Genomic DNA, 27056 nt, shown 5'->3' on the forward strand with positions numbered 1-27056 from the left:
GGGCACAGTTCCTCACTTGGCTCACGAGGAGAAGGGCCCGTGGGAGAAGACAGGCATTAGCCATCGGCCTCAGCCTCTCTCAGAGAACCTTGCCCCCTCACTTGGGCCCCGTCGGGGCTGTGGGGAGGGGAGGACGGGCCACCCCAGGGCTCAGAGCCCCTTGGGACTTGCTGGCCTGGACAGCCGTGGCTAAGGGGCCTCCTCCAGGCTGCTCCGCTGGGCCCAGAGGCTAGGGGACAGACGCATCCTGTTCCCACGCAGGCAGCCGCGGGGACCCTGGGCCCCCAGGACCTCCTCCCATCATCCAGCCAGGAATGAAAGACATCAAAGGAGAGAAAGGAGACGAAGGGCCCATGGGGCTGAAAGGGTACCTGGGCCTGAAAGGTGAGCATCTCCCCCTCCCCGCCCAGCCCCCTGAGCCGGACACAGCAGCTTGGGTGCCAGATGGCCCTCCGCCCAGGACAGGCCTCGCCATGCCCCAGCTCCTTTGACCCCGACATCTCGACAAGGGGACCCCTGGTTCTCGGTGGCTGGGAAGCCTCACTTTCCTTTTTTAAGATTTACCTGCAGAGCCAGACACTGGGGGAGGGTGGTGCTGCGTCCTCCAGGGGGGAAGGTGCTCCCACCACCACCAGTGCTGATCCACACCTGGGCTCCTCCTGCAGGTCTTCCCGGGATGCCGGGGATCCCCGGGCTGTCCGGAGTGCCTGGGCTGCCGGGGAAGCCGGGCCACATCAAAGGCATCAAAGGAGACATCGGCATTCCCGGCGTGCCCGGTTTACCAGGATTTCCTGGCGTGCCCGGCCCCCCCGGAATCATCGGGTTTCCTGGGTTCACAGGAAGTAGGGTGAGTGCGCATCTCTCATTCCACATCTTCTTGCGATTGCGCCTCTCCCCCTGCTTCTGCCCAGGGTGCTGTGCTCCAGCATTCGCTGTGCTGCAAGTGGTCAAGGGCCGGCTTCAGAATTGGGGCCTGGGGCTGTCCTGGGCCCCCACGTCAGGGTAAGGAGACGCTGTACTCACGCCACCAGCAGCGGTGATACAAGTGCCTCCCACGCCACTGCTGCCCTCCTGTTGGATGAAGCCTGGTGTCTGCACTTTTCCATGGGGGCTTCTGGAAGGCTAAACTCCAACGTCTGGCCCTCCAAATGCTGGACTTGAGTGTGTGTGACATCAGGACTGAGGACCCATTACTGGATCACAGCAAGGACGACGACATCCAGCCTGCCGTTCACTCCTTCACTCGGCATACCTGCTCTGAGCACCTGCTGCGTGCAGGGCACTATGTTGTCATGGTGAGGGGGATGTGCCCTGACCCCTGAGGGGGTGCCCGTCCCTCCACACCAGTGGTCTCCCCTCCGCTAAATCCCGTGGTTTCACAGAGTGTGCTGGACATGGTGCACAGAACGCGGCACAGGGCGGCTCTCCATCGACTGTGTTTCGTGGAAGTCTTTTTATCCTCTTTTGTTTAAAGACATTATATGCTCACCGTCCTCAGCGTGTGACGGATGCATTTCTGGGATTCACGCTGGGGTCAGCACACTTTGGGCCGGTCGGAAAGTCTGGCCACCCCGTGGTGGACCATTAATAGCAGCCTGGGAGGCGTCCATCTGGCCCACCTTGACGATGCCCTCCACAGCCCTCAGTGTCTTCCTCCTGTCGCTCCCATCACTGCCTCCTGGTGTAGCCAATGCGATCTTGTGTGCAGCTTGTCGGATGACTTAAAATAGGACGAAAAGACACAATGGCAGTGCTCCCAGTAGCTTTGTCTGTCATAGCCAAACACTGGGAGAGCCCAAATGCCCACCACCAGGAGGAGTGTGGAGACGGGCACATTCCGGCTGTGGGCTACGTGGCCGGAGAGAGAATTACTGAGAAGGACAACAGTGACTCTCACGTACTTCCTGATGAAAAAAAAAAAATGATGCAGAAACTAAGTACGAGTGAGGCAACCCCAACTGTAAAGATCAGGAACCAACAAGAGCCAGTGATGGGGTCAGTCAGAGAGTGGCTGTCTTGGGCAAGATTAGGAACCAGGAGAGAACTTTCTGCAATGCTGAAGTTGTTGTGTGTCTTTATGTGGCTAGTACACGAGTGAAGCTCATGGTACAGCCTCCCCGCTCCCCACAAAACAGAGCTGCGCTGTGCTGGGAGAGGTCACTTTGTGGAAGGCCCCCCAGTACTGCCATGTAGACCAGCACACCACCCTCCCTCAGAGGATGAGGAAAACCGTGCTCTCCGTGGTCACAGAGCCACCCAGACACCATCCCAGCGTCATCATCAGTGACCAGCCTCGATTCAGGAAGTCCAACCGTCCACAGATGGAGGGCATGGCCGTGCAACATCACAGCGAGCTGGGGAATCAGGGGTCCAACTCAGATCCCAATTCTGCCGGTTACATGGGCAAATCACTCGGCCTCTATGTGCCTCAACTTCCTCATCTGTCAAACAGGACATGACAAAATATCTATGTCATAGGGTCGTTGTGAAGTTTAAATGAAGCTTTTGAATGGGGCAAGGTGGGATGGGTCAGCCGTGAGTGTCACCACCACTGTCATGATGGCGACATCCACCAGGTGTGTTCTCAGCTTCAGTAAAGCTTCCCCGTCCAGTAAGAATGAGGAAGCAAACCATCTGCTGTTATGTGGAAAAACCTGAGGGGTTGACTACAAATTGATGAGATAAACTTTGAGTGTTGATTTTAGCCCAAGAGCCAGGCATGTTAAACCCTTTAGAATGATAAACATATCTTGGGAACAGCCTTCTGTTGAGCCTGTCCTGCTCATCTGAGATGTTTTCGTGTCTGACCTTCTCTAGGGTGACAAGGGAGCTCCAGGGAGAGCAGGCCTTTACGGCGAGGTGGGCCCCACAGGGGACTTTGGTGAGTATTGCTTGGATCATGACTGTAGGGCATCCACAATCCAGAGCATTCCAGCAGGTGTGGTGGTCAGACACTGAGATGCTGTTAGGAATTTCAAAGCAAATTATTTTTATTAGGAATGTAACAGAACAGGGGCACCTGAGTGTCTCAGTTGATTAGGCATCTGCCTTGGGCTCAGGTCATGATCTCAGGGTCTGGGGATCGAGTCCTATGTGGGGATCCCGGCTCAGCGAGGAGTCTGCTTCTCCCTCTCCCTCTGTACCTCCTCCCACTCATGCTCTCCTTCTCTCTAATAATTAATTATTAAAAGAAAAAAAGAGTGTAACACAGCAAAGTTGCAAACTGACCACCTACCAATAGGTGTCAGCCGTCTTTTCTGCCTACTGCAGGTGACAGTGGAGACATCATAAACCTGCCAGGAAGCCCAGGCCTGAAGGGTGAGCGGGGCATCGCTGGAGCACCAGGTATGTCAGTCACTCTGGCCTCATCGCCTCAGCCCTGAGCCCTGCGTGCGTCTCCCTCAGGCACCAACTTGCCAGATATATCACAACCTGTATCACTGAGTCACGTTTCAGGGAATGGTTTGAGATCTTCAAGCCTGTGGGCAAACAGAACTCTGGAATTTCTTGTTAAATTGAACCTGAAGACAAAGTCAGGAAAGCTCTGTCTGTCTGAAACAGCGGCTTGGGATGTCCCCAAGCAGGGACCATGTCCTAGCATGTAAGGGTGGGGAATTCGGGTGCAGGGCAGTTCTGACTCTGAGGCCACACCATCGCAGGCTGGTATGGGGCGGGAGGGTCAGCCCCTTGCCTCTGGCAGCACTGCTGGGTGTCCCGACGGCATGGCAGCTGGCTTTCTCCAGAGGTGACAAAGGGAAAGCCATGATGCATTTTATGGCCACGCCGTGGAGTGACACACCAGCATTTCCACAGTGCCCTGGGGGTCGCCCGGGTCAGCCCCACCCATGCACAAGGGCATGGATGCCAGGACATGGGGCTACTGAATTAGGGAAAATGTTAGAGAAGGAACATGCTGAGATCCGCAGCCCGTTCACAGCAGAAGCACCGATGTGGAATGACAAGACCCTCAACTGCGTCTCCCTGAGCCCCCTGGGCTCCATGTCTGCTCTGCTCCTAGCAGGGACTCTGTGCTTACAGGTCTAAAGGGATTCTTCGGGGAAAAGGGAACGGAGGGTGAAGTTGGCTTCCCTGGGATAACAGGCGTGCCAGGCGTCCAAGGCCCTCCCGGACCTAAAGGGCAAACAGGTATGATCTCGTGCTGTCACGTAGCCCCACATGCACCTTCCCCCGCACAGCTGAGCCCCCAAACCTCCAGGCCCCCAGCACAGGGGCAGCTGGTGTGCCCATATCCTTGAGCCATGACCACACTCCACCGCATGAGGCTGGCTCTTGCACGTTGCCCATGACCCAGCTCTGTCTTAGGACCAAGGCCACCGGCCTTGGGGAGACGCACAGGGGGCAGACGCATGTGCTTATGTGGCCCTGGGTCCATCTTCTTATAAATGCAGACCGAGTCCTGGTCGCAGGGCCCCTTCCTTGCATCTGAATATGCAGAAACATGTTTGGGGATCCGGAGTCAAGAGGGAAAGCCAACAGGGGACTGGTTTCTAACTTTTTTCTTGTTGCTGCCTTTGCTATGCTTTGTGTGGGACCTGGGAACCCTGACACCAATCCTCCAGGTCTCCAGGCTCTCTCTGCACCCCTGCCTGGATGACAGCACCCGAATGGTAGAACACCAGCTGCTGTCTCTGGCAAGGCTGAGCCTGAAAGTGGGGCACATTCCCAGCTGGTCCTTTCCCACGAAGTTCCTCCTCCTCCAGGCAGGACCCGAACTGCAGGTGGCCAGGCCTCAGGGTTCCAGTCCCACTCATGGAGGCATTTGTCCCCCCCACCCCCAGGCTTCCCAGGACTGACAGGGCTGCAGGGGCCGCAGGGAGATCCGGGCCGGGCAGGTGTGCCTGGCAACAAAGGAGACTACGGCTGGCCAGGGATTCCAGGCTCCCCAGGTAAGAGCATCTCTCCCTCTGTAGACACAAGTGCACAGATTTGCTCAGAGCCAGATGGGCGGTGGAGGAGAGGCGGTCAGCCTGGCTGTCCTCTCTGGTCGGCGCACAGGCAGTGAGAGGGGCCAGAGGGACGGAGGCCAGCGTCCCCGTTCTGTCCGGGGCTCCCGGCTGCCACTGAGCCAGGGCTGGTGGAGCTGGGGCCGGGGGTTTACCCTGCCTGGCCTGGATGGGCCCTGGTCAGGGGACAGGCACCTGGAAGCTGTCCTGCTCAGAACTAAGGGGGCCCATCCCAGCCCACACTCACTGCCACATCGGAGGGAGAGTCGCTGCCTGCCTCCCGGGTGCTACTTTAGAAATGTTTGTCCTGGGGAATCTGGAGGGACTAGAGTAGTGACCGCCACAGCGTCGTTGCAGAGCACAGTTCTTACAAAGCACCTGTTCGTAGTGACTTCGGCATCAGGAGGAAAGACACCACTGCCAGCTCCCCCACAGCTCTAAGGAGCCTTCAACACGGTTCCATGAGAACGGTCTGTTGTGAGCTGCTTCTCCTGGATGATGCAGACAGGATTCGTTTATAAGTCAGAAGTGCTCCCTGTTTGCCAGGCTCTTGAGTAAAGTGGACGGGTGGCCGTATAATAGCAAACAAGAACAGGTCAAACTGGTTTAAAAGCCGCTTTGCTCTCCAATGCACGGAATAACCATGAGTGAAATCCACACAGGCTTTCCCGGCATCCGAGGCATCAGCGGATTACACGGTTTGCCAGGCACCAAAGGCCTTCCTGGAACCCCAGGTACCTGGCACGCCCTGGCCATGCGGCCACACCCACCAATGGGGGAGGGGGTGCTGGGGGCATCCCGGAGTTGTGTGGTCATCCCCAAGGCCACATGGACTGGGTGCCCCCAACCCAGTGGTTCTGCAGACCGAGGAGGGTTCGGCCAAGATGCGATCTGGGACACTGAAGCCACATGGCTAGCCGAAATCTCCACAGCTGAGTTCCGGCTCTGTTTCCGAGTCCCACTGCACAGTGTGGCCGTCTTTCTGCTTCTGAAGACCAGCCTGGCGTGGGTGAGGATGCTAATATCCCTGCTGTGCGGCCCCTGCCACAGGTGCGGACATCCACGGAGACCCTGGCTTCCCCGGTCCTGCTGGGGACAGGGGCGACCCCGGAGAGGCCAACATCCGCCCAGGACCCATCGGGGCCCCAGGACAGAAAGGGGAGCGAGGAGATCCAGGTGAGGCTATGCACTGCCCAGTGGCAGCACTGCACAACGAGACCCGGGATGTCCATGAGTCCGAGAGATGAGCATGTAGTGGATCCTGGCAGCACTGGTTGCTCTGCAAAACTTCTCAGCCAGCCCCCCACCATCATACTCTGTTATGACCCATCGGGGTTGTTACTGACCACCTCTCCTGTGGTCAGGAAAGCTCCCAGGCCCTAGGGACCACTGTCCATCTCCACTATGCCCCCGCAGCACCTGGCATGGCTGTTACCAATAACAAGCACTTAGTATTGGATGACGAGTCCATACAAACCCTACAGTCACTGAGCTGAGTCCCGGGGCAGGCCTGGGATGTGGTAGGAGCAAACCAGGGAAAGGTGGTCTCACCTACTGAGGAGACCCACACCCCCAGCCCACCCCACCCACCAGCACACATGCTCAAGCCTAAACCGAGATGGGAAACATTTCCACATAAAACTATAATCAACATATAGGAGTGGAGTATGGTGGAAAGTATTGTAGTTTCACTGAGTGTACAGCACTAGGGTCTGCTTTCTGATGATCCTGCCCCCACCATGCCCAACTCATCCGGTCACTGCGCCCACAATGGCAGCCATGCACCAGAGGCTGGCTGTGCCACGGCACGTGGGCACAGGCCTGTCACACATTGGGCTTCCGTGCACTGGGGCCTGGGTGCAAGTGCTCAGGTCAAAATACCCTCCTAAGCTAGAGCCCAGGGACCCCACAAAGAAGCCAGTACCCAAGGAGGCCAGTGACTTGATCCCCCATGGGGGCAGTGGGTGTCCCAAGGCTCACAGACCACATCATCTGATTCTCCAAGGTCTGTCACCTTCTCTTTCCCCTTTCAGATAGCTGGAAACTCCAGAATTCCCTGGTATTGGAGCCCCATGTCATTGATCTGAGGCAGGAGAATGAGCAGAGGTGCAGCCAGCTGGGGTCTCACTGTGAGCCCTGAGTGGCTACAAGGTGTTCACACAGCCCCAGTCAGGGCCATCCCCACTCAGGGGTGAGGATCTAGGGTCAGTCCACCAGCATGTCCCCACTCAGGGGTGAGGATCTAGGGTCAGTCCACCAGCATGTCCCCACTCATTGCCCATGAGTGGTGCTGAACAGCCCTCATCAGACCTTAGTAGTCAGGGGGTTTATTTCAGTACTGAGGAAGATCTGTGGGGGCCACAGAGAGAATGGGCTTGTTTGGATCCTGATTCCAGCACACTGAACCTGAGTCAGTGTCTCAACCATGCGGTTGGTCCCTTGCATTGTCAGGGGAATGTGGCCAATCTGGATCCTGTAACCCAGGAGTTTTTGCCACCGACACTCACAATCTGTTTGAGTTACTTTGTGACAATAGCTAGATGCAGCTCAGTTGGTGTCATTTCCGATCAAACTAGAGACGGCAGCTGGCCAATCCCCACAGGCCTGGTGAATCCACCTGCTTGTTGCCTGTAAGTAGCAGGGCAAAGACCACACCTTTCTAAATGTTTCTCTTGGTGTGTTCTTCATACACTCAGAAGCACACACCATGACAGGTATGAGGATCCCCTGGGGTTGCCGAGGAGCCCAGGTCAGTCAGGAGGCTGCAGGGGGGGCACAGGAGGTGACTCTTAGTCTTAGGTCACCCATGTGTGCCCCGTGCTGCCCACTCACTCCTTCCCCTGGAGCAGAGACCGCTGTCCCAGGACGCTAGGGTATCCTGGCTGTGGGCAGTGTCCTTGTACTGACCTCAGGCCTCCATACTCCAGAGAACAACCACTAGTCTGGCAGTCGGGACAGAAACCAGCCCCTGCCCCCGACATTCAGCTCGCCCACCTAGCACGTCATGTTGGCTGAAGCGCAGGGGGGAGCAGGTAGGGAATGCCCTCCAGGGTCTGTGTGTGGGCACTGCCCGAGGAGCCAGCCTTTGACTCGGACCCGGGCCAGTCCTGTCGCCTCCCACGCACACCAAGTTCTCAGATACTGAGCCAACGTGTCTAGCAGTTCCGGTGAGCCCCTGGTCACATTCTCATCAATCGATCAATTGTAAATTGGCTTTTTTTGTGTTTCTGTCTAAAGACACCATATTTAGTATCTCTTGTTGGTACATTAACGTGGAACTCATCGGCTCTGTATCTTGCCTGACGGAAGCCTATCTAACACATTTTCTCTGACAGTATGCCACTGCGCCTCTGAGTTCGGGGATGCCAGACAGCACCTCAGCATGGTGTGCAGGGGGCAATATAAACAGTGAACTCGCCAATAAAAAGCACAGAAATGTTAAAAAAAAGAAAGGTGGGGGGGAGGCACTAAACAGACACAGAAAGGACCCCTGTTGACACCCTGAGCTGAAACGGGGCCATCAGTGGGGACTCCAGGAATCCGCCCCCTCTGCCCGTCCAGCGTGCTGCTAGTATTGATTTAGGGTCACCAGCAGATCATAGTGGGTAGGCGAATTGGCAAGTACAGGCTCTATGAGCAGGGAGGACCCACCATAGAGCTGGGACCCAAGCCACCGAAGGGCAGCTGCAAGGAGTATTGAAAGCATCAGTGTGCTTGTCCTGCCAAGACAAGAACCTCCTGTCCCAACACAAGTGCTCACAAGCAACAGAGCCAACCTCTGGGGGCCAGGTGCCGTCCACAAGTACCGTAGCCACATGGCCTGAGCCAGATGCATGGCACCCCCGGACATTCCCTGGCCTCAGGCATCTCCCATCGCTGCCTCTCCTTGGTGGCTCTGCTCCTGGACAGGAAGCGGCATAGAAAGGAAACCATAGATCAAAAAGTTGGATGCTGATCCTAAACCTGACTTCTTCTGTTTCCATCCTAAGGGGGACGAGGCCCAATTGGGAGTCCAGGACTTCAAGGCTTCCCAGGCATCACCCCCCCTTCCAACATGTCTGGGTTACCTGGTGACAAAGGGGCGCCAGGGATATTTGGCCTGGAAGGTAAGTAGGATTCACATTACTGTGCACTGGAATCTCTGGGGGCAGGAGCTGGCAGTGACGAGGTTCCTTTGGGGGTGAAACAGACTTTCGTTTCCACCTCAAGGACACTGCAAAGTAACATAAGCCACACATGAAAGGACGAGCACTGTGTGATGTCCCTGGTACAAGGTCCTGAGAGCGCTCAAATCCACAGACAAGGGAGAAAAGGGGTCCAGGGACTGGGGAGGCAGTGCAGTCATGACCAATGCAGACAGAGCTGCAGTGTGGGAAGACAAGAAAGCTCTGAGGTGCACGGTGGTGACAGCCACTCAACACTATGGTTGGACTTAGCACCCCTGAAACCACACACTTAGAAATGGTTAAAACAAGAGGCACCTGGGTGGTTCAGTTGGTCAAGCACCTGCCTTCAGCTGGGGTCGTGATCCTGACCGAGCCCCGACTGAGCCCCATGTCGCGTCAGGCACACTGCTTGGCGGGGCGGGGAGACTGCTTCTCCCTCTGCCTGCTGCTCCCCCTGCTTGTGCAAGTGCATGAGCGCTCTCTCTCTCTCTCTCTCTCTCTCAAGTAAATAAAATCTAAAAAAAAAAAAAAATTTAATGGTTAAAGTGGTAAGTTTTAGCTTAGGTATATTTTGCCACAACATGAAAAAAGCCGTCCAGCATTAGACCTGCCAAAGACTCCCCCCAAACAGGCGACTTTTGTCTGGCCCCCTGAGCACATCCTGGCACCGTGTGGCCCTGCCCGCCCCTTCCTCCCGGGTAACATCATCCTTGTGATGCACATCGACAGGTTATCGTGGGCCCCCGGGACCACCTGGGCCTGCTGCTCTTCCTGGAAGCAAAGGAGATGAGGGGAACCCAGGAGCTCCAGGAACCCCCGGGACTAAAGGATGGGGCGGGGACCCTGGGCCTCAGGGCCGGCCTGGCGTGTTCGGTCTCCCCGGAGAAAAAGGTAATGGTGCCCCGGAGGGCTCCTCTTGTCGGGGAGGCTGGCAGCTCCAGTCAGAGATGGCTGGAGCCCCCTCACCCAGACAGGCGAGGCCTCCACATCCTGCTTGTCTTGAAGGGCCCAGAGGTGAGCCCGGATTCATGGGCAACACAGGAGCCACCGGGAGTGTGGGCGACCGAGGCCCCAAGGGACCCAAGGGAGACCGAGGACTCCCAGGTAAGTGGCTGCTCGCACACCTGCAGAACCACGTCAGGCAGGCTGCCAGCCTTGGACGGTCCCTGCGCCTCCAGGCCTGGGGGCCCCTCTCTGGGTGCCGTTTCTCATGGAGACCTGCCAGCACCCGCACTGGGACATGCTGAATGACACTAACTGTCAAAAGGGCTGAACAATGTCTCCAGTAAGTCATTATCCATCTTGTCTCGAGAGCAAGACAGGTCTGGGAAGCTCACGATGGGTATCAGCAGATAGAAAAATTGAACACAGGTCAGAGCAAGAAAACCGAGGGATTCTTCTTTTCAACTGGGCTTTCTTTTCCCTTTCCAGGTGCCCCTGGCTCTGTGGGATCCCCCGGGATCGCAGGAATCCCCCAGAAGATTACCATCCAGCCAGGGCCAGTAGGTCCACAGGGAAGGAGAGGCCCTCCGGGGATGCAGGGAGAGATGGGACCGCAGGGCCCGCCGGGGGATCCAGGTAGGAGCAAAGCCTCCTTCTCCTGTTTGCTTTCTTTTCACTGTGGTTTTCTTGCTGAAAACGCTTTGTTGAGCAGCAGTGACACTGAGCATTGTCACTAGTCAATGACAATGCTAGTCACGCTCGGCTCGCTCATTTCTCGGCTCTGCAGGTTTCCGTGGGGCTCCAGGGAAGGCAGGGCCCCAGGGCAGAGGTGGTGTGTCTGCTGTTCCCGGATTCCGAGGAGACCAGGGGCCTATGGGACACCAGGGGCCAGTGGGCCAGGAAGGTGAGTGATGAACGGCAAATGGGGACAGAAGGCAAGGTGGCTCTTCTGGGTCCGCTGAGGGACTGACAGATGGATTGTGGTCCTTGGGGAGGGAAGCACACACACCAAGGTGAGCAAAGATGAAAGGCTGCCCTCCCTCCAGCCTTGGGGCTGGGTGTGCCTCTAACACCTGCACCTGACTAGAGCACCTGTGCGCGGCCAGAGCATCTGTGCCCTGCGAGAGCACCTGCACACACCTGGCACAGTGTCCCCAGGCCGGCTGGCTCCCTTCCTTCCTCTGACACATCTGCAGGTACCTCAGAGAAGGAAGCAATTAACAGACTTTGAGAAAGAGGATTTGTAAAAGCTTGATGGTCTCAGACGATGAGCTGAAAAAAAAAAAAAACAATTACGTTAGCAGGAGCCATTGTAAAGTCTCGTATTACTGATTTCTTGAAATCACTTGGACATGTGCAGAATGAACAGGATAGGCAGGAAATACTAGCAATTTATGCAAAGAGAAACAGATTTGTTTTAATCCCCCTGAGCACACGAGGAGCAGGAGGGGAGCAGCCATGTGACAAGTTAAAGGGCTGCACAGTGTCCTGGTCACGGGGATGAGCAATCTGCTGTCCTCCCAACAGACTGACCCATGGTCTGGAGGTTAGGGGTTACCTGGGGGATGCACAGTCATGGACACACAGAGGGGAGTCATCCAGGCTGGGAGACCCAGACAACAGTGTGGAGGGGACATCCCATGAGGAAGTGATGACAAGTGAAAGTGTCCTGGGAGGAAAGGCGTAGGGAGAGGCGGGATCAACCAGGACAGTGGATTCCCAATGTTTGATGGGTCATGTTGCTGGAAGTAGACTGGACATCCTGCTGTGCTCTGGGGGCAGAATCACCCCTGGGCAGGCGTCATGGGAGGCAGGTTTCTGTCCCAGAAATGGCCCATGTGTGCGATGAGCTCCCTGTCCCCGAGAGATCTAGCAGAGGAGGCCCATGTGTTGGGTGGGCGCTGGACTGCAGTCCTCTGGGCTTTCCCAACTCTGAGTGTCAGGAAGATCAGGTCCTGCCCAGGAGGCTGTTGGTCTGCCAGGTGCAGAGCCCGCGAGGGCCGGGCTTCGGGGAGAAAGCAGGCAGGGGCGGCAAGAGCTGAGCGATGTCAGCCCCACGCTGTGGGCTGAGGTCCACGCAGCAGCAGCTGCAAGGTGACCACTTTCTCTCGGGTTCTAGGGGAGCCGGGCCGCCCAGGGACCCCCGGGCTGCCGGGCATGCCCGGCCGCAGCGTCAGCATCGGCTACCTCCTGGTGAAGCACAGTCAGACGGATCAGGAACCCATGTGCCCCGTGGGCATGAACAAGCTCTGGAGTGGATACAGCCTGCTGTACTTCGAAGGCCAGGAGAAAGCCCACAACCAGGACCTGGGTAGGTAGGACCTGCGGAGCCAGGCCAGCTCAGCTCCCGGGCTGCTGCTGACTGAGGGCCCCGGGCCTGTCCACATCCTGGTGCTTCAGAATAGATTAAAGCGGCCTGTGAAAGCTCTCAACCTGGGGTCAGGACCCCAGAGACTGCCTTCTCACCTGGCAGCGGCCTCCACAAGCTCAGGAGGCCCCTTGGGTGGCGGCCCCGCTCCCTCCGAATGCGGGCTGGGGCCGGGAGGGCCTGGGCGCCACGCAGACGCCCCGGGAAAGCGCATGCAGACATATACACATAGACACTGAAGGAAGCCTGGGTGCCGGGAGGCACTGCAATGGCTTTAAATACACAGAAGAAATGTAGCAAGGACACACTGAAAGCAGGGGTGTGCAGGGTGGGTGCCTTCGTCGTGACGTCCGTGGTGGGGAATCCGTCAGGCCGAACCCTGATTGTTTGTGCACGATCCCATCAATGCGGTCGACTTCCAAAATCAGTCTAACAGGAACGAACGCCGGGCAAAGGCCAACAAGGACGGGACCAACCCTGCAGCGGTGGGAACGGGCGTGGGGGCAAGCCCTGGGGCTGGGCGGGCTTCCTGCAGGGGCCCTGCACAGAGGCCCTGGGCTCTGGACTCCGGCTCTGGACCTGCCACGAGATAAAATCGACCTTTGTGCCAGGAGCAGTGGAGTCATCTGGGGGTGGGCACAGCCGGCGCTCCTTCTGGGAGAGCCTCTCAGGATGTGGTAGGCCAGGCCCTCTCTGGGATCCCATCAGGGATCTTGGGGCTGGTGCTTGCAGAGCCCCTGACACTGGCCCCAGACAGGGTGCAAATTCATGAAGACCCCACTCCCCCTGCTGACCCAGCCTCGTGGAAAGGGCTATGTGGGAACTTCTAGAAGGGCAGGGCTGAAATACCCCAGTGCTGTCCTCTGAAACATGGAACTGGAAAGCCTGGCTCGGTCCCCCGTGCAGGTCTGAGCCCCAGCAGACAGCTGCTGGACGGCCCCCTGACATGGGGCCTCGGGGCTTCGCCGGGGCTTCGCCGGGGCTTCGCCGGGCCTCCGGGAAATCTTCCCGGCATGCTCAGTGGTGGCCCTTTTCCACAGGGCTGGCGGGCTCCTGCCTGGCTCGGTTCAGCACCATGCCCTTCTTGTACTGCAACCCTGGTGATGTGTGCTACTATGCCAGCCGCAACGACAAGTCCTACTGGCTGTCCACCACTGCCCCGCTGCCCATGATGCCGGTGGCCGAGGATGACATCAAGCCCTACATTAGCCGCTGTTCCGTGTGCGAGGCCCCAGCCGTCGCCATTGCAGTCCACAGTCAAGATGTCTCCATCCCCCACTGCCCAGCTGGATGGCGGAGTCTCTGGATTGGATATTCCTTCCTCATGGTACGTGGTACTTGCCCTCTTTCTCTCTGAGCATAGAACTGAGGAAAAATCTAGTTCCTCTCCCCAACCACACCCTGCCTGGGGAAGCATGAACAGCTAGCTGCCTTTGTGAGAATAATCACACAGGGCAGTTGTTCGGGTTGTGCACTACACGAGGGCATCTGGCCCAGGGGATGAGAGCTGGAATACAGCCTGCACTTTTGCCTGCACTTTGCTAACTGAGCCATGTTAGGCATGGGGTGACCCCACCCAGAAGAGGCCCATTAATTTGCCACCAGACCTTTGTGCAGTGGGTAATTGGGATAAACTTGGTTGCCAAACAGCAACCCTAAAGTTTTCCTGCTTCCTCCGTCACTGTAGGGAGAAAGGAAAGTCCAGCAGAGATGATGGGTCTTCTGCTGCATTTATAATTATTATAACTGTCATAACTCCAACGTTGACTAGATGCCCAACATATTAAATATTTCATGTAGTATATAAATAACATAACATATAAATTATAGGAAGAGATAAGTAAGTAGCGTACCTTAATATTTTTAGAGGTATTAGTGCTGCAATCATTTGAGGCAACAGAATCCTAAGTTCTGTGCCAAGGCAGGCACACTGTGTACTTCTCAGGAAGCTGACCCTGTAAGGTGACTTCTGAGGACAGACACATGGTTGCACGTGGCCATCAGGGTGCTTCTGTGGTCCCTCTTCTCTCGTAACTTCCACTGGAAATTCAAAAATAAAACTGAGCTGCTCCTTTGCAAAGGGAGTGATTTGACTATGTCCCAAAGTGAGGGAGGCAGTCCTTCTCTTGTGAGTAGTACATCTCCCTCTGTGTCCGTGGACAAGTACGCAGGGTGCTCTCCAGCTGCTGGGCACTGGGCGTCTGCCAAAGGCAGGGTGATGTGGGGAGCCAGGGCTTAGGGCCACCGGGCTGCACCCACGCCGGGTCTCAGAGCCACAGAAACGCCTACTGGCTTGGACACTGAGCCAGCGAGCAAGGCCCTGCCCCTCCATGTGCCCCGTCGGCCTGTCTAGGAGGCTGGCCCAAACCCCAGGACTGGCGAGTGTCTGGTCTGCACATGACGACCCCTCTCGTCCATCCCTGTCGGCAGCAAGAAAACCATCATCCCTCACCTCTGTCATTTCTCGCGAAGCCTCTCTGGTGGCAGCTCTAAGGCTAAGGCCTTTGGTTTAGTTTTTCCTTTGTGATTCAGACTATGAGGTGCTTCCCACAGGGCGCTGACCCCCACCCGACAGCTCTCTCCTGCTTGTCCACTCCCAGCGTGGCCTCGGCACCTTTACACCAAGCGGGTCCCGAGGCACCTGCTTACACCAAACCGAGTGTGGTGGCTCTGGGCTGGGGAGGCTCCTGTGTTCTGTGTGAGCAGAAGACTTCAAAGCTGGTGTCTGTGCCTGTGGTTTTGTGTAGAGAGGCTAACCTGGCTTCCCTGCCTCGTTCTTCGCACACACCGTAGCTGAGCCCACTCCCGTGGCACAACCACAGCCTGCTCCTCCAAGCCAAACGGCACGTTTCTGCCTGAGATCTGGGACCCAGGGCCTCCCGGGGCCCTAACAGGAGCTACAACATAAATGAGACTGACACAGGCCCACGCCCTGGGAGTAGCCACAGGACCATCTCAAGTGACTAGTTGCTTGATTAGCAGCCCTCTGATGGAAACAGTAGTTGACACACAAGTTACATGTGGGCTATAGACAAACCAGCAAGTAAAGACATTCTAGACCACCCCACCCCCTCTTCATAAGCGCAGGAGGGGAGGGGCTGGAGGGGCCACCTTCTCTGGCCCTGACCTTTACCTTACCAAACCTCACATGCTGACCCACACGTCGACTTTATTTGTCCTTTAAAAAAGGTTCACGTTTTGGTGTCTCTCCTGCCAGGCAAATTCATTCTTTGAGTGGGTCATTCGGGCGGGAGACAGTATTTTTCCCCAGATGAAGTCAGCCACACCCACCGGGGATCCCCTGCTTCTGCTGTTGTTCTGGTTGTCGCTGAACCACACATCACAGACGTCGGCACAGGTCCCTGGACCCTCACCTGCAGCATGCCCGTGCCCAAGGCTGCCCTCTGCGGGCCTGCCCTGCTTCAGTTAGCCAAGCCCCAAGCGTTAAAGAGCGTGTTGCAGGCATCGTGTGTTGGCAAGGATAGATGCTCTGGGTCAGATGTCCAGTTAGGGGAAAAGCGCATCCGAGCCGCTGGCCCCGGGCTGTCCCTGGAGGGTGCGCTCACAGCCCTGCCCTGTCTCCCTCTCTGCGCAGCACACAGCAGCCGGCGATGAAGGTGGTGGCCAGTCGCTGGTGTCGCCGGGCAGCTGTCTGGAGGACTTCCGTGCCACGCCCTTCATCGAGTGCAATGGAGGCCGTGGCACTTGCCACTACTACGCCAACAAGTACAGCTTTTGGCTCACCACCATCCCCGAGCAGAGCTTCCAGGGCTCGCCCTCCGCCGACACCCTCAAGGCGGGGCTCATCCGGACGCACATCAGCCGCTGCCAGGTGTGCATGAAGAACCTGTGAGGGGATGCGCTTCCCTCTAGGTCCACACTCAGCCGGGGGGGCCACTTTGGTGCTTACTCTTAACTTATTACCTCAGAGGACGCCCCCAAGACGGATCTCACTTCTCTCTTTCAACACCAAATGGAAAGGCTACCAAAGGAACTCAGCGCCAGCACTTATACCAAATAGCCCCTGGTCCTCCACAGGCGCTGGCCCTGTCCGTCTGCAGGGAACTGCGACGCCCCAGCACCCTACAGCCATACTAGACTATCGTGCACTAGACGTAGCTAACCTCCTAATCTGTACCCGAACAGTCACTGTGCTTCGAGCGCCGCAGACCCTGCATTCCTGAGCTTAATGGGGCAGTGTGGATAACAGAAGCCACGCAGCCCAGGGTGCTGGACTCACGTGGCAGTCCCCATGGGCGGGTCTCCCGGCTTCTGTGCTGGCAGCTCTGTTCTCTCCCTGAGACCACTGATCAAGAATTTTCATCCCCTCAGGAAAGCCAGGCGTGCGTGCCTTTTATTTTAAAAGCTTTTGATCATCCCACACGAGCTCTCTTTCCCCCGTGTCCTTGCAGACCATCGGGTTTGGCCAAAAGTGTAGAAGCAGAGACCTTTTCAGCTTCTGTTGTCAGCCACGCCTCTGGCGGCCACCTTGTAGGGTCCCCGGCCCCAGGTGGCCCGGGGATCCGCCCTCCGTTCTCGGTGTCTCATACGCCTATGCCTTATCTAACCTCTGTAATGACCACAGAATAAAAGTTGGTTTTGAGCTTTTTATACCCTAAGTTATGGGCTGTCTTCATTCATGTCTGTAGAGCGCCGTTTGTTGGCACGAACCCCAGGGGCTGCCTCTGGGGCCACGCACCAGCCCTGGCAGAGCTCGCCCCCCGCCCCCCTCCGCGCATGAGCCCAGGTCTACGGGCGCTGCCATCCGCCTCTCGGGGAGCCGCGTTTGTTCACAGAAGACACCCCAGCGCCCGCCCCTGGGAGCTGGGAGGCCGGGCCCTTCGCCCACATGCCTCAGAGTCAGTCAGTTCTGACCTCACAGCCCAGATCAGATCTCCGTATTTCTGAGAAACACGTTTCTGGCTTGAGTTTCTCTGGAACCTGGCTGATCTCGGGGAGCCCAGCTCAATTTATCGTTACCCTTTACTATTCAATCTCACGTTAACCTTTTCTAAGAACAGTTCTCATGTAACGAAATAAGTATTTGCCTAATAGTGTCATTGGAAAGGTCCCAGCAACCACTTTGACTTGCATTCCCCCAGAAGCTGACCAGGACAGGACTCTCACAGGACGGTTATTTGGGGATGTGAGTCCCAATCAGAGAGCGGAGGGGGTCCGGCAGAGTGAGCCCAGGAAGGAGGACGCTTTCCTAAGGGGGTGACCACCCGGGCAGCTGGGGGCTCTGTGCTGTGGAAACCCACGGAGGGAGGCCACACTCTGCGTGTGCAGCCAAGGGCAGAACAGGGACTGCTCCCTCCACCAGCTCTTGCCCTGGTGGTCAGGGGTTGCCTGCTACCATCACTTCCCTTGTGCTCCTAGGCGTGCGGTGGCCAAGCAGCATCCCGGGTGCAGGTAGTGGAGAGGCAGCAAAGCTGATGTAAGGTGCCGTGGGTTACACCTGTACGCAGATGGTTTCCATAGCAACAGCCACAGCACCCCCGTGGGAGGCAAGGCTGTGGGGCCAGGGCTTGAAAGATGCCCAGCACAGAGCCAACCACCCGCCCACCGAAACTCATGGAGGCAGCTATTTATTCTGGACTCTACTTCCCACGATCAAGGGGCAGCCTTGAATGTGTCCCAGTCCTGAAGATTGCAGCTTGACTTGGCTTAGGTGTGATGCCATGAAGGACAAGGCCATGGGGACCCACATCCTCCTTAGCGGGACATACTCCCCAGTGGCCTCTGATACCCTCCCCATCTGCAGACGGACTCTTGCGAGGGGTGGGGTGGGGTTGCAGAACACAGGCCAATTCACGGGAGCCTTGCCTCCCTTCCATAGCTCAAGTTCAAGAGCAAAGGGCAGCTGGGGTGGAGGCCAGCTCCAAAGGTGTGGGTTGTGTGATGGCATGAACTCGCCCTGATTGCAGCTATTCCCAAAGGCCACCAGAACACAGGGACCAGAGTCCAGCCTCTCCGTGGTGGGAGCGGGGTGGGGGGGGAGGGGGACCCATGCTCTTCCTGGAGCCAACTTACCCCTAATGCTACACTTAGGAGAAGGGGATTCTTGCATCCAGATTATGGGGACTCTCTGTGGGGGTCTCCCTGCACCTCCCTTCCACCCCAAGACACAGGACTCCTGCCCCACACAGAGGTGTGAATGCACCAATGAGGCCGCCAGAGGGCAAGGCCGAGAGAAGGGTGGGAAGTGCGCCCCCACTCGCCACCGCCCCCCTGAGGATGACGATGGCCCTTCAGGCCAACCCACCCAGGTGGTCAGCCTCCAGGCACTGCCTCTAGGCTTCCAGGACTTTCCAGTGCAAACCACCAGATGGGGGACACGCGGGGTGCTCCTCTTGTCATGGGCAGCAGGTGAACAAACCAACCCTAAAAGGGAGAACACAACAGCACCCCAAACAAAGCAGGTGAAGCAAAGTTGAGTCTGTAGGGAGACCCGGTGCTAGAAGTGGAGGGGCCACTAGGCACCCATGTGAGCTTTTCCTGGCACGGCGGCAGCTCTGTTTAAACCAAGTTCAGAAATGACAAAGTTGTCGGGACCCCTGGGTGGCTCAGTGGTTGAGCATCTGCCTTCAGCTCAGGTCATGATCCTAGGGTCCTGGGATCGAGTCCCTCATCGGGCTCCCCACAGGGAGCCTGCTTCTCCCTCTGCCTGTGTCTCTGCCTCTCTCGGTGTCTCTCATGAATAAATAAAATCTTAAAAAAAAAAAAAAAAAAAAGGGCAGCCCCAGTGGCTCAGCAGTTTAGTGCTGCCTTTGGCCCAGGGCGTGATCCTGGAGACCCGGGATTGAGTCCACATCGGGCTTCCTGCAGGGAGCCTGCTTCTCCCTCTGCCTATGTCTCTGCCTCTCTCTCTCTCTCTCTCTCTCTGTGCCTCTCATGAATAAATAAATAAAATCTTTTAAAAAAAAGAGAGAGACAAAAGTTGTACTTTAAAAAAACCAGCCTAGCAGCCTGTGAAGTGGGGGAAATAGAGATCCCAACACACAGATTACGACATTCCCAGCCCAAAGCATCCCTGCCGTCCGCTGCTGCCCAGCACGGTGGGATGTTGTTGAGAAAGAGGCTTCCGTCTGTGCGAGGACACAGTGGAGCCAGGGGTGAAAACCTGCAGTGGTGGCTCTGAGATCAGGCACAGCAGGTTGGCGGGTGGGTTAGCAGGCTGTCCGTGGCCTCCCCACCCCCGCAAAGGGCCACATTTGTACAAAGGAAAAGAGGGACCATTCGAGGTCACCAGCTAAAATCCACATCCAGCAAAGAAATCCCATGTCCATCGGCTGGCTCACCCACCCAACCAACCTGACCTTCCCAAGTGCTGACCTGGCTCCCTTGGTGCAAACCGCACCCACACAGAGCAGGAACCTGCAACAAGGCTCAGACCTCAAAACTGGACTTGCATCTGAGATCCACTTGGCTCAGAGCCCTGCATGAAGCCTATTTTTAGGGCAACAATCAAGGGTGCAATGCTTCCGTGTGGTTGATGTCTCCGTCATGTGCCATCCCTGGGCACCCCCCACCAGAACATCTGGCCGTTCAGGGACACAAGCTGGGGGAGCTCAGGGCACATGGGCAAGAGAAACAAAGAACATTCAGGGGAGAAAGGGCCGTGGGAACTCAGCCAGCCTTCAGGCATGAACCACAGGACCCTTTCTTCTGCACAGGCTGCAGATAAACCCTAGGCCTCCCTGGGTGATGGCAGGTTTCAGGGACCAGTCACTGGTAGAGGTGTAATGAAACTTTTGATGATTCACAGATTCATTTTCACTTTCCACTGGGCTCCACTGTGGGATTCACAAGTCTAGGCCCCTGGCTGGGCTTCGGGAACGGGGTATCCTCCCAGGAGAGCCCCAGGCACAGACAGGAGGCTGCACCTCGCTTTGTCCTGTAGGCTGGCTCACACTGGCACCTGGACAACACACACCACACAGGAGCAGAGGAGGCCAGCCTGGAGGGACCCACAAACAGGTGGTGGGCACGCAACACAATCACTGACCCCCTGACCTCCACAACGTAATGACTCACAAAACACTCCGCTTTCTTGCTAGCCTCTGCCTCACTGTGCACTCCGTTATGCACTGAACGCTTGACTCTCCCCAGATCCTTCTGTCGGAGCCCAGACCCCCAGTGGGACAGTGTTTGGAGGTGGGGCCTTGGGAGGTCATGGGGCTGGGTCCTCATGATGGAATTAGTGCCTTCCAAGGAAAGACAGACCAGAGCTCACTCTGTCCACCATGTGGTATCCGCAGGCAGGAAGGGGCTGGACCGGAAATCAGATCTGCCAGCACATGAACCTCTGCTTCAGACCTCCAGAGCTGCGAGAAAAGCTTGTCCCGCCTGCATTTGGTTACAGCAGCCCAAGTTGGTTGAGATACCCATGAAAGTTAAATTTCCCAGAAACAAAAACTGCTGCCTCACAGACTCCTTGTCTTATAATCTTCTCCTGACCAAGCAGCCCACCCACCAACCACCACAAAACGGGGTTTCTGAGTTAGTAACTACACGGGTGACCCCAAACAGACCTGAGCAGAGACAGACCTCCTAGGTTTCTATTACTGGAGCTCATGTCATCAAGACAACCAGACAGGGTACCTGGGGGGCTCAGTGGTTGAGCATCTGCCTTCGGCTCAGGTCATGATCCCAGGGTCCTGGGATGGAGTCCGGAGTCAGGGTCCTTGCTCAGCAGGGAACCTGCTTCTCCCTCTCCTTCTGCCCCTCTGCCCCTGGCTTGTGTGCTCTCTCTCAAATGAATAAATAGAAATCTTTAAAAAAAAAAAAAAAAGAAAAGAAAGAGAAAAAGACAAGCAGACAAATGGACCAGTCTAAATATTCTGAAATTTCTGAGGATTCAATAATAGCTTTTAAAGACAGAAGTACGTGGGCGCCGGGGTGGCTCAGTCGGTGAAGCATCTGCCTTCGGCTCAGATCATGGTCTCAGGGGCCTGGGATCGAGCCTCACATCGGACTCCCTGCTCATTAGGGAGTCTGCTTCTCCCTATCACTCCCCCAGCTTGTGCTCTCTTTATCTTTTCCTCTCTTGCTCTCAAAAAAATAAATAAGTAAACCTTAAAAAATAAAAAAAGACAGAAACACATTAATCTCACAGCCACCTCCCAGGCACCCCAGCAAGGAATCCACCAGGAGTGAAAATAAGGTCTAAATCAACACAGACCCCACACCAGGAATCTCCTCATAATCCTTTTTAATAATATGCATAGCTCACATGGCTGCAACCAGTATAAAAGCAGTGATTCCGGATGTTGTATAAATTAACACGCCAAGAATCATTGTGATGCATCAAGACACAGATACCAAATGGTAGGACCAGGGAGAAACCCCAGTGAAGAAAATGTCTGAGAAAACAGTGGGGCAGGTACGCAGCCAGGGGCCCACACACAGGCCAGGTGCCGAGAAAGCCCAGCCGCACACTTCGGCGAGGCCAGGACGTTAGGAAAAGGAGCGGTCCCTGGAAGTCTTGGCTCAGAAGAGTGTTTTCTGCAGGTGATTCACTTGCCCCCGCCTCCCAACACAGCCACGTGGGAACCACGCCCGTGGACCGCTTAACAGCCAGCTGTGGTTTGCACACGGACCACCTCCTGTGTGTGCAGCCCCTGTAAGAAGCCACTGGACTCGCACGCTCCTGTGCGCAGCACACTCGGTCACTCCCTGGCCAATCGTGTACACTGGGGCTCAGGCCTCTCTGAGTCAGGCACAGCACCCGGATCTGGTCCGTCTGGGCGTCTTATAACTGGTGATGTCCACTGTCTGTGGTGGCCCCTGGGCTCTCTGCCGCAGGATCACGGGCACCACCATGTCAAACAGGGTTTCAAACAGCAGGTCCACGTTGTACCCAGTTTTTGCACTGGTCTCGAAGCACATCTGCTCAGCAGCTGGCACGTCCTTCTCGTCCAGCATCTTGTACTTCAGGATCTTTTTATAAAACGCCACCGCGTCCTCTGGCTGCACCTGCTTGGGCACTTTGGGCGATCCGCTGCTGCCGCCCCCAGCCACCCCGGGGCCAAGCCCTTCCTTCTCCTGGCTGTCTGCGGTCCCGTCCTCGAGGAGGTCCACCTTGTTCCCCACAATGGCGAAGAGGCAGTCAGTGTTGGCGGTGTCTGTGAGGCCCAGGAACCGGTCCTCCAGCTCCACCAGGCTCTGCGGGTGGTTCACATCGTAGGTGAGGATGACGGCAGCCGCGCCCCGGCAGTACATGGAGCCCAGGCCGTGGAACTGCTCCCGCCCTGGCCGGGAAGAGGGAAAGAAAGATGCAGGTTATCTCTCCTCCGAGGACACGCCCACCGACCACACCACCTGGCAACCCCAGAGACAGCGGAACCGGCCCCCAAGTGCAGGTGTGGCTGGAGCCAGGCCTGAGGGAGACACTAGCATGCACAAAGGAGTGGCCCAGACCCCATGGGACCCACGGGCAGCACCCATCTGCTCTGGGAGACTGCATAACTGCCTGGTTTCCAGGTAAACCCTTACTGCATGTAAACCCAATATTCAGGGGCGCCTGCGGGGCTCCGTTGGTGAAGCATCTGCCTTCAGCTCAGGTCATGATCTCAGGGTCCTGGGATCCAACCCCATGTCAGGCTCCCTGCTCAGCAGGGAGTCTGCTTCTCCCTCTGCCTCTGTCTCAGTGATCTCTCTCACTGTTGCTCTCTCTCAAATAAGTTCTTTTAAAAAAAAAAGTCGACCAATCCAGTATTCAGAGAAAGGGTCATGGGCTCATACTACTTGGGTAGAAAGGGATCCCTGATGAAAAAGAAATGAAGAACCTTTGGTCTGTGGATCTTAGGAGCACGGACCAAATGCATGTTACCTACACACATATATTTATTTAAAATGTGTGTCCTTTGCCAATAAACCAGTTTTCAGCCAAATGACTAAAGAAACACAAGCAATTTCTACCTCAACTCCCAATCATTCTGCAACAGCCCTGATGTAAGCCAGGCTGTGCTGCCTCTTTTTGGAGCTGGCTGGCGGCCCTCGCGCCCGGCCCTGGGGAGAGCAGTTTGCTGAGAAAGATGGCCTGATCCTACCCTGACAGTTGACTTCCCCCTTGCACGGAGCCAGGCCCAAAGCCAGGGTGCCCCGCATGTCCAACAAAACCCCAGGTGTTTCCCTAAAGATGTGGAGGAGAAGGGGAGCTGAGAAGGTGCCGCCTGCACCAGGTCTGGCAGGGGCTCCGCCTGCTGAGGTGCTGAACGTGTAGTGCCTGAGTGCAAGTATCCGAGGGCCACCTGCTGACCAGCAGCGTGCGCTGTGGGGCTCAGCACCCCAGAACGGCAATCCTGCCCTTCCACACCACCAGCAGGGCAGTCCTGGGACGAATCACTTCATTACAAGTTCACATCCAATTGCATGCGTGCCAACAGGCAGAAAGGCAGCAGCGCTCCCCCGTGGGTTTCTGGACCCACCCTGGGAGGCAATGGTCAAGAAGTCTCTAAAAACAAATTTAAGAACTGGCAACAGCAAGCATTAGCTGTGAAGAAAAGCAAGACACGCGTCCCCACCAACAGCCATGAGCTAGGCCTCTTCTGTCGGACCCTCATCTATCTCAAGCGATGTCTCTCAAGCGAGCGATCTGGGCATCATGAGGTTTTCCAAGAGGAAACTCGCTTCCTCTTGCTTCCGGCCTCCCCCCTCGTGTTCCTGAGGCAGTGGGGGCAGAAGGAGCAGCGGCGTTCCAGCCATCCCCGGGGAGCGCTGGCAAGGCGGCCCCACGGTTCACTGAAGACCAACCGGCTACTGTGTGCAAGCCCATGCCCACATACTCTTCCTGTCCAGATAAAAATGTCTGATTCGCCTTTCAGAAACTAAAAAAGTACATATATTGATACAACAAGAAAAAAGTCCCAGTAACTAAGGAAGTAGGAAGTGAAGAATCCCAGCCTCAGGCGCCGCACACTGACTCAAAGCCGAAGCCCCGGGAATTCTGGTCGTCTGCACTCCCTGGGCGCACTGAGGATCTCAGCAGCCTTGTGGTCCAATTCTGGGGGTGCCAGGGCACCAGGCTGACCCGCACCGGGCCTCAGAGGCCCAGGAGAAAAATCACGAGCTGTTTCAAGTTTAATCAATGCATCTGAGGGTTGGCAGGTGCCAAACCGAGGCCAGGTGACCGCAGCCAAGCTGCTGGGCTTGGTGTGTCCCTGCTGTGCGGCCTGCTAGTGACCCGGGGGCAGGAGTCCAGGGGAGGGACCCGGGGTCCTCCGCCTCCAGGAAGCCACCTGGGCTCCCCCGCCCCCCGTCGTGGGTGGTCCGCAGGCCTGCAGATCAGAAGCATGTGTGATTGTCCGGGAATTCTAGCTTGTCCAGGAAGCAAATCAAGAAGTGACCCGTTTCACTGAGCTTTGCCCACATACTCACATTTGTAGGACCTCTTTCTAAGACTGAATAATCTCCCACTGTATGCATGTGACACACTTTCTTTATCCACTCATCTGTCAAAGGACATTTAGGGTGTTCCCATACCTTGGCCACTATGAATAATGCTTCGAGGAACACAGACGTGCCAATAAGCCAGTCACGGGGAACAAATCGTGCAGGATGCCACTTATCTGAGGCATCTAAAATAGCCACATTGGAGACACAAAGACTGGAATGGTGGTAGCCGGGCCTGGGGGTGGGGGTGGGGGTGGGGGAGGGGGGCACTTGGGCCAGTGACCCGGAGAGGCTGGGTCAGCATGAGGACAGTGGACACATGCACACAGCCTCCCCAGCAACACACAAAGGGGGCCTGCCCCTTCCCACATTGGACAGAGGGAGGACCTTAGACCAGAAGGCTCAGCAAGGGGCCCAGAGACACAGGAGGGATGGAGGCTGGCACTGGGACCCTGGCCCGGGCACCAGGCAGTCAGTGGTCGAACCACCAATGGAGAGCCCTGACTCTGGGCACAGACTCTGCGTTCAAATCTCCACAGTGTGACTCGGGCAAGTAACTCTGAGACTCCATCCCAGGGGCCAAATTGTGGACCGTTCCACCAGAGGGAGGCCATGAAAGTACAAGTAACAGAGCCGGGTAAGCTTGTTACATAAGCAGTGAGTCAGACTCCTCCCCAGTCCGAGGATGAACACCTTCTCAGGACCCCATGTCCTGGGCTTTCATCAGCACGTCTACACACTGTGTCCTGGGGCCTATTGGCCACTCTTGCCACTGACCAATCCACTCCGTGTGTCTTTCTTTCAGAGAATGGCCTTCTCCCCAGTTTCGGGGCACGTCTCGTAGCTGCCGCGCTGCATCAGTGGCACTGAGAACACCCGGCAGCTGGTGTGGGGTGGGGGTGTGGAACACAAGGCAGCAGACCACAGCGACTCCAGGCAGCTGCCAGACGACCAGAAATAAACCGCTGGCTTGCCTCCCCCTTCATTCTCAGCCATCCTCAGCCAGAGGACCACCGACCTTTTTTTTTTTTTAATTTTTTAAAGATTTTATTTATTCATTCATGAGAGACACAGACAGAGAGAGGCAGAGACACAGGCAGAGGGAGAAGCAGGCTCCTTGCAGGGAGCCCGATGTAGGACTTGGTCCCGGGTCTCCAGGATCAGGCCCTGGGCCGAAGGCGCTGCTAAACTGCTGAGCCACCCGGGCTGCCCAGGACCACCGACCTTTACCCCAAGCATGGTGTCATTTCCACTTGAACAGTTTACAGTAACAGACGGATGGTGTGGCCATCGGAAATCACAAGGCTGGCAGCACATTCCAAACATGTGCATGTTGTGTTTCACTATTTCCAAAATAACAGTAATGCCCAGACCCCCACCCTAGAGCACAAGAACCAGGATGTGACAGGGGCATGCGTGCCAGTATCACTTGAGAAGCTTCCTGGAGAATGGACTGTGTGGCCAGGCCTGAAGGTCATCACCTCGCTTGGTGCAAGTGGGAAATAAAAAGCCACTTATTAACGTGAGAATCAGAAAACTACTGGTTTCCATTCAGTTGAACAGTATGGTCTGCCAGGAAACATAAGACACAAACACAAAAGGAGAAACTTTGGGGGGGGGGGGGGGCAGAGGAAGAGAGAGAGAAACTCCAGCGGACTCCACACTGAGTGTGAAGCTGAACGTGGGACTTGATCCCAGGACTCTGAGGTCATGCCCTGAGCAGAAACCAAAAGTTGGATGCTCGACCAACTGAGCCACCAAAGGAGCTTTTAAACTCCCTGCAAGGCCTGGATCACCCACTGGACAGGACTTCACAAAAACACTGACATGACCACATGAGGAAGATAAAGAACTCTGATCACAGAACCAGAGACGGGAGGGGAGGAAGTGAGGGCAGAGCAGAAATGGCACAGAGGAGCCCAGTCTAGGCCGAGCTGCACCACACATCCCTTGAGAGATTTTGTAGAAATAAAATCCTTTTACCACGCTCTCAAGTTCCACCATGGTGCTATAAATACAACCTCTGTGGTCTCTTTTCTAGAATTGGATGTGTTTCGGCTTGAGTGTACCGTCACGGGCCAAATCTAGAACATTCCCACCTCTCTGCCTCTGAACTGATGGTGAGCCTGGTCAGAGAACAGCCCGTGGAAACAATATTCCCAGGAATGTTCAGAAAGGACAAACGTGTAAAGCTCTTCTCATGCAGTAAGAGAAAGGAAG

At 56.3% G+C, this 27056-nt stretch overlaps 2 protein-coding genes and 1 long non-coding RNA gene across 8 annotated transcripts in view; 1 reads left to right on the forward strand and 2 right to left on the reverse strand.

Moving 5' to 3' along the window:
- Positions 1-17059, forward strand: part of COL4A2 (collagen type IV alpha 2 chain) — a 538879-nt gene extending 521820 nt beyond the window's left edge. For all 4 annotated transcript variants that reach the window (XM_049099367.1, XM_049099366.1, XM_049099365.1 and 1 more), the window contains 16 exons: positions 262-384; positions 666-847; positions 2818-2881; positions 3271-3345; positions 4039-4146; positions 4800-4907; positions 5627-5698; positions 6015-6140; positions 8954-9070; positions 9860-10021; positions 10136-10234; positions 10562-10708; positions 10860-10976; positions 12192-12383; positions 13481-13767; positions 16036-17059. In XM_049099367.1, the coding sequence (XP_048955324.1) occupies positions 262-384; positions 666-847; positions 2818-2881; positions 3271-3345; positions 4039-4146; positions 4800-4907; positions 5627-5698; positions 6015-6140; positions 8954-9070; positions 9860-10021; positions 10136-10234; positions 10562-10708; positions 10860-10976; positions 12192-12383; positions 13481-13767; positions 16036-16293 (2237 nt within the window). In that variant the 3' untranslated portion in view covers positions 16294-17059. The remainder of the gene's footprint in view (positions 1-261; positions 385-665; positions 848-2817; positions 2882-3270; positions 3346-4038; positions 4147-4799; positions 4908-5626; positions 5699-6014; positions 6141-8953; positions 9071-9859; positions 10022-10135; positions 10235-10561; positions 10709-10859; positions 10977-12191; positions 12384-13480; positions 13768-16035) is intronic.
- On the reverse strand, positions 907-16036 carry LOC125753345 (uncharacterized). The gene is made up of 2 exons (XR_007404943.1): positions 14294-16036; positions 907-11344 (listed from the first exon to the last, which is right to left on the reverse strand). It is a non-coding gene; the product is annotated as an uncharacterized LOC125753345 (long non-coding RNA).
- A 4578-nt stretch (positions 17060-21637) lies between the features above and the next one.
- RAB20 (RAB20, member RAS oncogene family) overlaps positions 21638-27056 on the reverse strand; it is a 28990-nt gene continuing 23571 nt past the window's right edge. For all 3 annotated transcript variants that reach the window (XM_025441136.3, XM_035704577.2, XM_049099353.1), the window contains exon 2: positions 21638-22693. In XM_025441136.3, coding sequence (XP_025296921.1) covers positions 22158-22693 — 536 coding nt within the window. In that variant the 3' untranslated portion in view covers positions 21638-22157. The remainder of the gene's footprint in view (positions 22694-27056) is intronic.

This window comes from Canis lupus, chromosome 22 (genome assembly GCF_003254725.2).
Source record: "Canis lupus dingo isolate Sandy chromosome 22, ASM325472v2, whole genome shotgun sequence".
Classification (NCBI taxonomy): domain Eukaryota; kingdom Metazoa; phylum Chordata; class Mammalia; order Carnivora; family Canidae; genus Canis; species Canis lupus.